Consider the following 13,380-nt stretch of genomic DNA (forward strand, 5'->3'; position numbering starts at 1 on the left):
CCATAGTAAAACACTAGTGCAAATAAATATGATTCTAGGAATGTGCAAATAGAGAAGATGTGCGTATCATTTTCTTTTTTTTTTTTTTTTTTCAAGAACTGGATGGTTATCCAGTGTGTGTGTTAGCATATGGCTGGTTCATCCACAGCTTGTGCTCCCTCTGTGACAGCTTTCACACACTTGGCCATCGTCTGGGAGGCTCTGCTTATCGGATCTGTGGGTAAAGATTGAGAGCGGATTTAAAGTTTCCACACCTCAGTTACAGCAAAGACCAAAACTCATACCATATTTTGGAAATTAAACAATGGCCCTACAATAGAGTCTGGTGTTGTAGAGCCATTATTCAGCTTTTTAAGGATTAAGTGTTTTATGTCATACAAGTGTGCAACACCAGCATACATGTAACACAATAATAGTATTTGGGACAGCATGCTAGTTATTTTTTGTTGTGTAGACTCAGCTAAATTTCTCATTAAAAGATGTGACAAATCCCAGACAACGAGCTTTAAACTGAGGAGTACTACAAATTAAAGTCATATTTGGCTATAAAATGTAGTGAATACAAATTATAATGCTAAAAGAAAAACCTTTCAAATATGCAAAGCATACTTTCAGGTTCAAAGACTTGGGGGAAAAGAAAATGAACTATAATGGGAGAAAGTACTGTAGCTGCTACAAAATGTTATGTCCGTTGTTAAGTATATTTTGTAATTTTTCTGTTACCAGAACAAGAATTATGTAATTATACAATGCAATACAATTAAAAAAGCTTAATCACTATTTAATCTAATCTGAAGAATGATGTGGGCCACTGGGTGGAAAGTTTAGGCTAGCATACTGCATTAATTTGACTTGTGTATGACTTTGCAGATGTCACTGAAATCTGCTCTCTACCCACTTAATGTTTTCTGGCCATCCAAATAATTTTTTCTCCCCAAAAATGCCTTTCTATGATCACTCTATTTTTACTCAACTACTCTGATATTTTATTTCTGGTTATTTTTCTTTTGTGGTTTTGCTTTTATTATTATGTTAGTATTACCATTTCAAATATTATTCTGAAACAAATGCTAAATACTTTAAAGGCCCCATGGCCAAACTCAAAATGAATTAATTTGTAGTACTGATAAAAAGTATAGAATTGTAGAATTGATAACGCACTACTGTCAAGCTACTGTCCACTGCTGAGTTTTGCTGGATAATTATGGAATAAAAATAATATATAGACTAGGTTTAGTCAAAGGAGAAACGCATGAATGAAGTACCAGTGACCCACCTGTCATATAAAAGTCCTTCACAGTAAGCTGTGGAGGGACTAAAGGTTCAGTTAAGAAAGCCTGGTTCACTGCCTGAAAAAGATAAGCCAGATATTACCATTATCATGGAGAATAGCATGAAGTGAACAGAGATAAATAAACTGTACAAGCTAGCATTTAAATAAAGCTTTATTAGTTCCTTCTCTATGATCAACTAAACACAGGCTGGAGGAAAGTAGAAGCTCACCTTAGACAGTTCATTAGCCTGCTTAAAGTAGTTGGCCTCCTCAACGTCATCATATCGCACCAGATTTGGGGAAACCTCTGCCAGCCTATCACACACTTCATCAAGAGTATCGTAGGGCAGAGTCACTCCGGCAAGCTTAAATGAGAATGGAAATCATACAGCATTTAGTATTAATTCTTACTGCTTAAAAAATATTTACATTATATTGTAGTTCACCTCAGAAATTGCTCTTATGATCTTCCAGTCCTCCCTGGCTATGCCTGGAGGAGTCACTGCCACCCTGGTCTGCTGGGCACGGCCCTCAGTGTTCACATAGGTGCTACATTTCTCAGTATATGCAGCTCCAGGGAGTATGATATCAGCCATTGTTGCACCAACATCGCCATGGTGACCTGGGCAGTTATGGGACAGAGTACTGAAATTATCCCTTAACATGAACATATACAGAAAGAGATGAAAAACCCACAAAGTATCTTTGTAAGGTGTTTTCCCACAATGAGCAGTCAGAACAAGTTCAGTGCCCCTCATTCCCTCATTTGGTATTTTGATGATGATGGTGGAGAGCTCTGTGTAACACACTAATCTCTCACAGGTGTTTAAATGTTTAACTCATCAAACCTTTCACTGAACCCCTGTGCACTGTATGAAATCCTTTGCACTCAATGGGTTTCTTTGCTCATTTACCCAGGTTTTTCTGTGTCACTCATTTGTACACACAAGAAAATGTCAGCACTTACACAGTGCCTCTCTCAGATACCTTACATAAATTAATATAAATGAGAGATGTTATGAAAGAGCTTCTGGTGCTGTGCAGTAAAACAGCTGACCTTGATATATGATGAAACTATCCTTAGGAAGGTCCTGGCGAGTAATGCAGCCAGCATCAGCTCCTAGCAGGAAAAGAACTTTGGGAGGATTCTTCCTTATAGTGTCCACTCCTGGCTTGAACCCAAGATCAAGTGCAGCCACTTGACTGGCAACCCTGGAGACACAGACAAAACAGTACACACATTACAGTAACAATCCCTTTTGAACACTGTCCTGTTACTGGAAGTTTTCCCTCTAATTTTCCCAGACAATGACCTGTGAAGCACATTGAGAACCTTCCAGGTTTCCTCCACTCCACTGCTGACGCGAGCATTCTGAGAAATGGTTGATACAGCCGCCATTATTGCAGCTCCATCCTCTCTCTGCAGGCAACTGCTACCAACCACAACAACAGGATGCTTTGCTTTCAACAAGACCTACAAGAGGAGATAAAGCACACAAAATTACAAACACATTTCAGTTGACTGATAACATTCATAACTGAGAGTGCTCAGTGTTTTACCTTGGAGAACGGGTGAGTTCCTGATGCAATTTCTTGAAGGATCTTGGCAGACTCTCCAAGATGGTCATAGGTATAACTTAAGTCCACTTCCTTTCCCACGAGAGCCACTTGCAACTCATTGTGAAGCCAGCTAAAGAAGAGTTAAAAAGTTCATGTTAAAACAACATAAATTTTGTTTAATACGCCTCAGATTTACAATTTAATTGTTTGTTAAATAACCAGAAATACTATATTAACAACATTCAACTTACCTTTTTCTGATTCGTGCATTGAAAAGAGGAGCCTCATAGCGTGGGTTGGTGCCTACCAGAAGCAGCACATCAGCTTCTTCAATGCCAGCAATCCCAGTGTTTAGAAGATAGTTTGAACGCAGGTCAGTCCTAAACAAAGGTTAAAAAAAAAAAAGAAAGAAAGCTATTACAGGCACTAGTTCAACTTGCTTTGAAGGATCCTCAGTTTTTCTCTTTGTATGGTCTTACCCAGCTCCAGCCATGGGGAACACCTCCTCAGTGCACAGGTTGTCACTATTCAAACGGTTCAGCAAGTCTTTCAGTGAAATGAGAGCCTCTGCATCCACCAAGCCTCCGACAACGGCAGCGACATCATTTCCCTTAACTCCTTGCAACTGTCAAATAAAACACATGCTATTTAGGACCGCCGAAGTTGTAAATTAGTGTACACTGTTACAGAAGGAAATTTCAAAATAAATTACGTACTGCTCCAGCAACTCGAGTCAGCACATCTTCCCAGGTTGTAGGAATCAACTGTCCCGACTCATTTTTCACCATTGGCTGAGTAAGCCTCTGCCTCTTGAGTCCATCATACGCAAACCTGTCAGAGTGGAAGCGAAGAAGAGTTCAGCAATGATGCCAATGTTATACACAAATCTAGGTCTGTGAAACAAACTTTGTGAGGAACCTGGTTTTGTCCGAGATCCATTCCTCATTAATATCCTCATGAAGACAAGGCAGGATTCTCATCACCTCACCACCACGAGTGCTCACCACAATGTTGCTACCCACAGCATCCAGAACATCAATGGATTCAGTTTTCCTGTAGAAAACCAAAGAGAATATGTGAGATGAAAACAAAACGTGGACAGTTGTAAGTTAAACAAAATGTAGAGCACATCTGAAAACCTGGTCTCCCAAGGGCGAGCAGTGAATGCATATGGTTTAGAAGTCAGGGCTCCCACTGGGCATATATCAATGACATTCCCAGATAACTCTGACATGAACATCTTCTCCACATAGGTCCCGATCTGCAGGTCATTGCCTCTGCCAGTGGTGCCCAGGTCCTCCACCCCTGCAATCTCACTGGCAAAGCTGTTGTGAGTAAAAAGTTTAAAATATACTTATTTTTGTATTCTAAATTTATATAGCAACTCAACTTACTCTAGATCTTAGAGTGTGGCTTACCGCACACAGCGTGTGCACTGGATACAACGAGTCATAATAGTTTTGATAAGTGGGCCAATGTTCTTGTCTTCCACAGCTCTTTTGCCCTCTGTGAAGCGGCTCCTGTCGCTGCCAAACTGCATGGACTGGTCCTTCACACAATATCATATTCAGTTGTATTAGTCAGTCTTACAAATAACACCTTGACTCTAAACAAAAAATGTTTGTCATTTACACCCTCACTAACAGACCTATGAAGACACCAATGAAAACATAACTGTCTTTCATTTACCTGTAGGTCACACTCTCCCCCCTGATCACAAATTGGACAATCTAATGGGTGGTTAGCCAGCAGAAACTCCATCACACCCTCTCTGTAAAATCAAACGACAGTTTAGAATGACATTGTGTCAGGTTGCTTTTATATGAGGGAATGTTAATGTTTTTTTTTTTCTTTGGGAGAAAAATAAAAGTGGGCTCATCATAAAATCTTAGTTAAACACTACCCATCAGACAGCTAGGTATAATTACAGAGCAAATTACACAGAGGTAAATTAACTTTACAGCGCAAATATGTTATTATATATGTACCACATTAAATATGCGCACCACAAGCCTACAATGACATGTAGCTGTGAGTCTGATCCTACCTGGCCTTCCTTGTTTTGTCAGAGTTGGTTAAAATGTTCCAGCCCTTCATAACAGGCATGGCACAAGCTGCCACTGGCTAGAGTGATACATGAAAAATGATTCCTTATTATTTTGTAAAATTATGCAAAGAAAATAAGACTGACACACATTTTGCTAGAGTAGAAACCAAGCAAAGGTGCAAACTAAAACATACCTTAGGAACTTTCTCTATCTCCACAAGACACATGCGACAGTTTCCAGCAACTGACAGGCGCTCATGGTAGCAGAAGCGAGGAATTTGCATGCCTGCCTTTTCACATGCCTGTGACAGAAAAAAGTCACAGTGTCAAGTCTGATACTGTGACTAAAGATGTTGGGAAATTACCTGTCTAATGAATTTACCATGTTACCTGCAATACAGTGGTTCCTGGCTCCACCATGATAGGTTTCCCATCCACAAACACCTCCACAAGGTTACTGGCAGCTGCTGCTGCTGCTGTAGCTGCGGTGCGAGCTTCAAGCAAAGCCAGAAAACATCTTTATTAATAGAGAAATCACTCACATCATTTATCATATACAACACTATAAAGGACTCCTTCCCTAATGATGGCAAATTAGTGACACTGATTGCCCATGGCTAAACTGAGCCACCAGCAGCCTGGCACCAAATGGGGTAGCAGGCAAATCTGTAATCCTGCCTATAATCCAACAGTGGAACAAATTGACAAGGGTGCTGGGCATTAAAATATTTTGTTCTTGTCCACAACAAACAAAATGTCTATTCTGCAGAAATACAAGAGACATGCTGTACGCAACAAAGGCATGATCAGTTAATAAGGCAGTAAAGTGGCATATTGTTACCATTATTAGTTGCAGCTGCGCCTCCTTTGACGATAGCCGCTGGAAAGAGACTCCGACTCACAACAGGCAAACGCAACATGCTGGAAGAGAGGCGACAACATGTGTAAGGTCAAACTCCTCTAATTGACACACTTTTTCAAGAGTGGACAGGGCTTTGAGATATTCAGAGTTGATGCTTCATTTTAAACCAGAAGAGCTATGCAGCCCACATGCAACCACCAAAACAAAAACAGAAGTAGCTGTTAGCCAGCTACTTACCGATATGGCTAATGACGAAAGGAGCTGCCAATTTATGTTGCGACATATTTTAAAAAGAATACGTCTACAGCTCTGCGCGCACTGTATACATGCGCTACGGGTATAAATAAATATTTCATGTTTCGACTACGCGCAAAACGGTGGAGACTTCTCGAAATACCAAACAAACAAAGTAACGTTAATGGCCAAATGATATCCCCGGCTAACGTTAACGTTAGCAGCGGTTGAAGTTACCTGTTAATTCAACTGTGACAGCACGCGGCCGTATCTTCACATTCTACCGTTACTCAATAATTATCATCTGTCGGCGCGTGAGGCGGTGTTTTAACGTCTGTGACGTTTTATCTAAACACGTCAATTTAGCATCGCTTGCTACAAACGAGCTCAGGTAACAAACGTACGCCGGCTAACTTCACTAGCTAATACAGATTTCACGACCCATTTTAAACCTTACTGCTGCGGCTGTGTGCAGGCTATAAATTACCTAACGTTACACAGTAGATCGTTTTTCTTGCGGCGATCAGATACGTACCTTGTCAGTGTTTAGTCCTCATGAGACAGCCTGCGACGCTGATTGCGCACTGTTTTGTTATTCTGCTGCGTCACGGATTAAGTAATCCTGTATACCATAATCCAAACAGGAGGGCTGCTTTTCTGCAAGTACTGACTAACTGTACGCGTTTTGTAGACTAGCACCCATAGCAGACTAAGTAATGTTTGCTCTCCTTAGACGATAGTCATCTACACCTAATTGTGACAGTCAGTGGTGATGTGGCAGTGACAGCAGGGATTATTCCTCACCCCTGATTCATTCAGTTGTTGCTTTGGATACAACTGTGGCTAATTTCCACCCTTTATTGTGGCACTTTAAAAAAGTACGTGCATCTCCACAAAAAATCACGAGTGTCAAATGAAGTGCCATGACGGCTTGTAAAACTGTTAAATAAGGGTGAAATATTTGTCATGTCCAAATTTCCACACTTCTTACAGATTTCTTGGAGCAACTCTCCACAACAGGATGCTTCGCTAACATAACAATGATGTAATCCTTATAAGTCAAAGTTCACCAAAGAGAAATAACAGGACATGGCTGATTTTTAAAGCAGAACAACAGGAAATAGAAGGGAAAAATACACATCTGGAAATACCTCAGGCTTGTGCATAGTTACAAAGAATGTTTAAATCCTCCTGGAAATTTAATCTGTGTGCACATAAAACATCAAAGCCTTCTCGTTAATTAGGTTACCATTGCACACACTGCTAACAAAAAGTCAAACAATATAAAAGATTATATATTAAAAGATATTCAAAGTACAGCATGTATTCACAAGAAAAATTTTATTAAGATATATGCTATTTATGTGCAATATATTAGAATAAAACTTTTATACAACTCTTAACTACATAAAAATCAATACAATACATTAATAGGTGACAAAAATAGTGTTAGACTACAATCAGATATTGGCATAATATCTCACCTGTAAGAACCAAAATAGCCTACTGAACATGATGATGATAGATTCCCTTGGTGCAAAGGAGTACAATAAAAAATATAGTGAATATGTAGATGCATATATAATTTGAATTAAAATAGTTTAAATGTCCATCACATTTTCCACAACCCAAAGAACCATCTGCAGATTGCTTGATTTTCTGTCCAGCTGTCCAAAACCCAAAAATATTCAGTTTACTATCATAGGAGACAAAGAAAAGCAGCAAATCGTAACAGTCGAGAAGCTGGAAACAGAGAAAGGTTGGCATTTTTAATTTAAAGTGAATGATTTTCAGGATAATCAACTCTTTCAACTATAATTTGATCTTGCCTGTTACCACTCTTCTTTGGGTTATGCAAGTGAAAAATAAATGGAAAGATACTAACCCCAGTGTGCACTTTATACAGTCTCCCTCAGCTTTTCCATTGAGAGTAATTGCCAGCTGAAGCAGGCATAACTCTATTCAAATGAAACAAAATAGGAAAATCTTAACACTACAGCTGGAAAGAATGGGTATGATAATCCACATATCCACTAAAGTAATAGCCAGCCACCCCCATGTTTTTCATGGACAACAACTAGAGTCTGAGAATGGTTGCAATCATAGAGTTGATAACGCCACAGGCTCCTCTGGGACACTGTCTTGAGGAAGTTCTGGCACAGACTCAATCTCAGTGGCAGAGATTGACTGGCTGAGCTCTCTCAGTGACCTCTTAGTTAGATCCAGCACTGCACGTTTCAGGATACGACGAACCTTTTTGCTCAAGAGCATATACAGCAGGGGGTTAATGCAACTGTTAAAAAAGCCTAAGCTGGTGGCAAGAGGAAAGCCAGTTTTCAGTATGTTGTGTAGGTATAATGAGGAATGCACTGATAACTCCATTAAGCTAAAAGTATGAAAAGGTGCCCAGCATAAAAAGAATGCGAGAATTACTGCAGTGACTGTTTTGGAGAAGCTAGACATGCGAAATGAGTCCCCAGATTGATTCACTTTGATTGTAAGAAGTATTCCTGTCACACATATAGCAGTAAACGGCAGAAGGAAGCCCACAGTGGTACGGATGACCACTATTATAATGTGTGTCATGGCTGCCATCTTTCCGTCCTGTGCATGGAAGTTGTTGAAGCACACCACTTTGTCATGCAAGCGTATGGTGTCGCGAAAAATCAGCGCAGGACAGCTCATGGCTCCAGCTATGACCCATATGCAGCCACATACAACCCAGGCTCTCGCTACAGTGCGATACCTCTCAGACCAGTTGAGGTGGACCAGAGAAACATACCTGTCTATGCTGAGCACTGTAAGAAAGAGCACACTGGCATACATGTTCATCACGGACACAAATGAATTAATCTTACACATGGCCACACCAAAGTTCCAGTGGAAGTCCCGCAGGATGTAATCAATGCAGAACGGTAGAAAAAGCACAAACACAAAGTCTGCTATGGCTAGATTGAGCAACCACACACTGTTGACAGTCTTTTTGCTTTTAAACGTTGTCACCCAAATAACAGTTCCATTTCCAATCACACCAAGCACAAAGGAAGTAATGTAGATAACCACTGAGATAATGTGCGTTGGTTCCCTCTGACTGTGTTCTACTTTAAGATCTTCCAAGTTGCCATACTCCTGGTAGTATTCATAGGTGTAGTTATCATAGTCCTCGACGAAGTCAACCATTGTTGCCAGGAAGGAAACTCTGGGCTGAAGTTATCTGTGAGAATGGAAACCTGACAATAAGACGCATTCCTGTAATGTGTTCAATAAACACAGTAACTTGAAGAATCCCTCTGTGTTATAATCAACCTATAACACAAGTTCCTACCTCACACTCTTTATGATTATGCTGGACTGTTCTCCACAAGAATCCTGTTGGCTGCCTTGGGTGTGTCCTGAGAAACCCTGGAACATAGTGTCAACATCCCTTTAGATCAACAAGTGAGAGACAAGGAGATGCCCCCACAAATGAGACAAAAAGAGCTCCCAATCTGATTCATATAGTTTGTTCTGTAAGTAAACATGGGAAAAACTGACAAATACTGTATTGATGCATAATGTATGCATGTGGAAACACAGAGTTTGGAGGATTAAAAAAAAAACATGTATCTCATTGTTCATCTTTTCCAAGGCTATAATGAGCAAACAAATCTAAGTGAACAGTATAGGACTTAAACTTTAAAAAGAAAAAGGTGAACCTGGTAAATGTGCTGGACCCTTTGACTGGACAGTGAAAAAAAAGACTAGAAACTCGATTTAGTCAACAGATATTTAAAAAATCAGTGTTATTAAAGCGAGGAGAAACATACAAACAACACTGAGATTATCAAATAGGAAATAACGGTTCAGAGTGAAGTCAGTGCCACATACACACTGCTGACATAATGGGATAAACATGAAGTGATTTTGAAGAAGAAAGTGCATCGCTTACCCCAAAAAAAAAAAAAAAAAAAAACCGCGCTCCCCTTAAATCAGCATTTGGCTCAAAACACCGCTTACTTAACCTTTTAGCTCCGTTTTTCAGGGCCTTGTCTCTGACTCTCCACAAGGCAGCGAAACTCCTTTCTGCTGCATCTGTAGTCTTTCCTTGCGTCCATCCAGACTAAGCTCCGTTACTGGGTGCACACTGGGTTGGGGTGTGCAGTGGGTGCGCCGGGCGGACGCGTCAAACTTGGAAGAGCGAATGAAGAAAAGTTATTGGTCATCCGCACGGAATGAAGAATGCTTTCATTCAGAGGCCGTCAGGGGAGCCGCGGTTGCTTTTCACAACAGCGGAGTAAACTCTCAGCGCATGCCTTTTCCCCCTCAGTGAGTAAACGGAAAAGTTTGAATGCGGCAGTTTTTTTCTTCTTGTTGACATACAGCGATTCCTCCAAAAAGCACACACTGCTTCGGTGGGTAGCGCCTGAGTGAAGACAGTTCGTGTGCTGCCAAGCCTCCTCTCACTTCTGCTTGCTTTCTTCCTTTAACGTTGATTTAGCTCCTTGCTGCTTCGTGCTCATTAAAACGGAACAATCGGGGCTTTTAACAGTTTGTGTGGACGTGCAGACAGACACTGTTAGATGTTTGCTGAAACAACTTGACAAATCTGTTTCTGTAAAAAGCTCGATTGTGTTCACCGATGACCTTTAAAAACATACAGTGCATTTAGAAGCTACAGCACAGCTAAGGAATAATTAAAGAAGCACTCCAGTGATTTACCATTGCATTTCCTTTAGGGTCTGGGACTTGCAAAAACCAAATTTAAGAGAAATGGTCCAAACTGATACAGGACGGAAATTGAGTCCCTAGTTTAAGTCCAGCTCAAAAAATGTTTGATCTCACTCTTTCCATGCAATTTAATAGCGTCTTTCATTAGTGTCTTTGTGCTCGCCCCTCAAATGCACTTGTAAAAAAAAAAAAAGGAAGTCTGCAAGCACAAGCAGAAATAGCCCCGCTTACATCATCAGGGGATATTTTCTCAAAATTTATAAAACTCTTCCAAAGCCGCAGGCAACTTTATACAACTACTCATGACGGTAAAGTGATCTTCATCTATAAACTCAATAGCCTCTTCCAATAAATTATTTCTACACTAACCAGACATGGCAAGTAGAGTATGGTTAAAAAGGTACTCCAGAGATTAAGTAAAGAACTTGCCTCTTACTAGAGACAGATAAATAAAAAGAACAGTGGTCAAAATGGATGTAACAGAGGCTGAGATTACTTTTAGTCCAGATGAGTCAAGATCCAAAATGCTCAATCCTACACTTCCCATAATGCAACTCTCTCTGCCTGCTAAATGTCCACCTCTTATAAAAAGTCATTCTTCAGTTTGTAATGTAAGGCTTTCTGCTAAACATATACAAGTCAGAACTGTAAAGCCCAAACTCAAAGCTCCACAGAAGACATTGTACGTAAAAATACACTGGTACTGATCTCTGGCACTGGAATTAAAGCATGTGTTGCAAATATGTCCAGTATGAATGTAATTACTGGGGACACTGGGCCGATTTGTTGGTGTGTTCTGCAGCTGTTCGGGCAAAGAAAATACAGCTGTCTTTTCTGCACTAATCACAAATTATAGAGAAAAATAGAGATAAATGTCTATCATCAGTGCTGCCACATTGCTCTCTGTGGGTTGAAGTTTTCAAAGTGTTGCTCTTCTGACCGCACCCCACTCAACATTTGTCCAAAACAAAACACTCGTCACGTTACTAATGGAGAAATAACCTTACCTTCTTTATGGGTTGGACATTTCAACTTTCTGCCTTGTCATTCATTGTGGAATTCCTCCCTAATAATTCCTCACATAATTGTTGATGTTTAATTCTCTCCATTTGAATCAGCTTACCTTTGTAGATTTGATCATATTAAAGTAATCAGAGAATTAGTGAGAACAGAAACTTTTTTCAAACTGATGCAGGTTGATCTAACAAAGACTTAAGACTGTTCGTGTGGACTCTGTTGCTCACTCATCCCTTTTTGTTTCATCAGATAGCCAGACAGCCTTGTCTCAGTTGTCTTGTCTCCAGCGACCCAAAGTGACCATCAGCCCTGAGGGGGGAGCTGTCACATCCTCCAACAGCTCAGCTGTGTGTGTGTGTGTGTGTTCTGAGTGGTCTTATAATTAAACCTTGAAGTCATGTCATGCACTGATTATAGTCTGAGCCCCCTGTGCCACAGTGTTCCTCGAAGATATGCTGCTGTCTTGAAAACAGACTGACTGCAGAGGACACTTTAAGTGTCCCCAGTGGGACTTTTCAGGAAACTTAATGGAGCAATCAGCATTGTTTAAACACCAGTGTTCATGCTTTTCCTCACGTACTGTCTCCACAGACTGGGTTCAGATCCAGAAATCACTCAGATTTCTGGAGTTAATTTTCTGGAGTTAATTTACATGATTACTAAAATTTGAGTGCATATGTTGAATTACACTTGATTAGAGCTGAACCAAATGACCACTGTTACTAACATTTTGTTCTACTGATTTTGTCTGCCATTAGTTAATCAGTTATCGTTTGCTTTATGAGCTGTCATAAGATTGTGGAAAATGCCAAATCTCTTTGTCCTAGAGCTCACGTTGATGTATTTGTTTTGTCTAACCAGTGGTCCAACCTTTACTATTAAAGAAGACCAACAAAACCAGGACACTCATAAATTTTTGGCATTTTTACTGAAGAAAAATTACTTAAACAATTAAATGGTTTTCAGAATTGTTGATCAGTTAATCAGTTAATTAATCAATCAGTTGTGTCGGATCTTGCTACAAGTGATGCTAGTCCACGCTGGCAATACTGACTGACTTGTGACAAGGCACCTTGATTAAGACTTTTTAACATCTATGATTTATCAAAGCTGTGACTTTCAAACATGCAACATGTCTGCTATGGGAAATGCCTGTTTAGTTTTTCCTCTTACAAGTGTATTATTTTCACATAAGGCAATAAAATTCATTCATGAAAGTTTTGTTGATGGCTTAAGCACCTTATGTCACTGTTACAATGATAGCAGAAACTCTGGGATTTAGTGTGCCCTTAATGCAGAATTGTTTTTTAGAGAGTAAATTTTACTTTACATACAGTAAGTAAATACAATATGAAAACAAAAAAGTAACGGATTTGTGCTGTTTTTATGTAGCTGTGATTTGTGAAAGAGCTCCTTCATATTGTATCATAGGTGGATGACTAGACAGCCTGTAAAATAAGGGTCAATAGGTCAAAATTAGCCAGATATACTATATAGGCCTTTTTCACAGAAGACAGCACAGTTGTAAAATTAATGATGGGTGAATTCCATTTTGCTGCTTCAGTTTCAGGGTCCTGGTTTTATTCATGCTGCCTGCCTCCCTGTCTCACTGTCACCTAACACCTGTGTTTTTCCTTCTATTAGTCAAAAAGTCCTCTATGAAAAAGACCTGTCAACAAA

General features: G+C 39.9%; 2 protein-coding genes and 1 long non-coding RNA gene across 7 annotated transcripts; 1 reads left to right on the top strand and 2 right to left on the bottom strand.

The window, feature by feature from the left end:
- Positions 1-37: 37 nt before the first annotated feature.
- On the bottom strand, positions 38-6,738 carry LOC121194311 (NADH-ubiquinone oxidoreductase 75 kDa subunit, mitochondrial-like). 3 transcript variants are annotated; one of them, XM_041057106.1, is made up of 19 exons: positions 6,512-6,738; positions 5,722-5,801; positions 5,271-5,374; positions 5,075-5,182; positions 4,881-4,957; positions 4,523-4,604; positions 4,252-4,382; positions 3,973-4,158; positions 3,752-3,886; positions 3,550-3,664; positions 3,313-3,458; positions 3,085-3,213; positions 2,834-2,963; positions 2,587-2,747; positions 2,331-2,485; positions 1,720-1,895; positions 1,504-1,638; positions 1,277-1,349; positions 38-214 (listed from the first exon to the last, which is right to left on the bottom strand). In XM_041057106.1, exons 2-19 carry the CDS (start codon positions 5,798-5,800, stop codon positions 123-125), a joined length of 2,214 nt encoding a protein of 737 aa, XP_040913040.1. In that variant the 5' UTR covers position 5,801; positions 6,512-6,738; the 3' UTR covers positions 38-122. The 3 variants fall into 3 exon arrangements, with proteins under 3 accessions (XP_040913040.1, XP_040913041.1, XP_040913042.1); XM_041057107.1 differs by lacking the exon at positions 6,512-6,738 and adding an exon at positions 6,214-6,404; XM_041057108.1 differs by lacking the exon at positions 6,512-6,738 and having other exon boundaries at positions 5,722-5,847.
- Positions 6,739-7,300: 562 nt separating this feature from the next.
- Positions 7,301-10,115, bottom strand: gpr1 (G protein-coupled receptor 1). Of its 3 annotated transcripts, none has more exons than XM_041057115.1 (3): positions 9,978-10,115; positions 9,302-9,378; positions 7,301-9,190 (listed from the first exon to the last, which is right to left on the bottom strand). In XM_041057115.1, exon 3 carries the CDS (start codon positions 9,154-9,156, stop codon positions 8,077-8,079), a length of 1,080 nt encoding a protein of 359 aa, XP_040913049.1. In that variant the 5' UTR covers positions 9,157-9,190; positions 9,302-9,378; positions 9,978-10,115; the 3' UTR covers positions 7,301-8,076. The 3 variants fall into 3 exon arrangements, with proteins under 3 accessions (XP_040913049.1, XP_040913051.1, XP_040913050.1); XM_041057117.1 differs by having other exon boundaries at positions 9,973-10,095; XM_041057116.1 differs by having other exon boundaries at positions 9,905-10,065.
- A 57-nt stretch (positions 10,116-10,172) lies between these two features.
- Positions 10,173-12,918, top strand: LOC121194314. Its single transcript, XR_005895366.1, has 2 exons — positions 10,173-10,281; positions 11,950-12,918. It is a non-coding gene; the product is annotated as an uncharacterized LOC121194314 (long non-coding RNA).
- Positions 12,919-13,380: the final 462 nt, after the last annotated feature.

Source organism: Toxotes jaculatrix, chromosome 15, assembly GCF_017976425.1.
Source record: "Toxotes jaculatrix isolate fToxJac2 chromosome 15, fToxJac2.pri, whole genome shotgun sequence".
Taxonomy (NCBI): Eukaryota; Metazoa; Chordata; class Actinopteri; family Toxotidae; genus Toxotes; species Toxotes jaculatrix.

Bases quoted from the DNA above. Each gene is read 5' to 3' on its own strand.
- gpr1 (XM_041057115.1), bottom strand. From the start codon at position 9,156: ATGGTTGACTTCGTCGAGGACTATGATAACTACACCTATGAATACTAC.
- LOC121194311 (XM_041057106.1), bottom strand. From the start codon at position 5,800: ATGTTGCGTTTGCCTGTTGTGAGTCGGAGTCTCTTTCCAGCGGCTATC. The intron at 5,375-5,721 runs GTAACAATATGC...CTTTGCTTGAAG, and splicing joins CGCAGCTGCAACTAATAATG to CTCGCACCGCAGCTACAGCA. The intron at 1,350-1,503 runs GTGAGCTTCTAC...TATCTTTTTCAG, and splicing joins AGGCTAATGAACTGTCTAAG to GCAGTGAACCAGGCTTTCTT.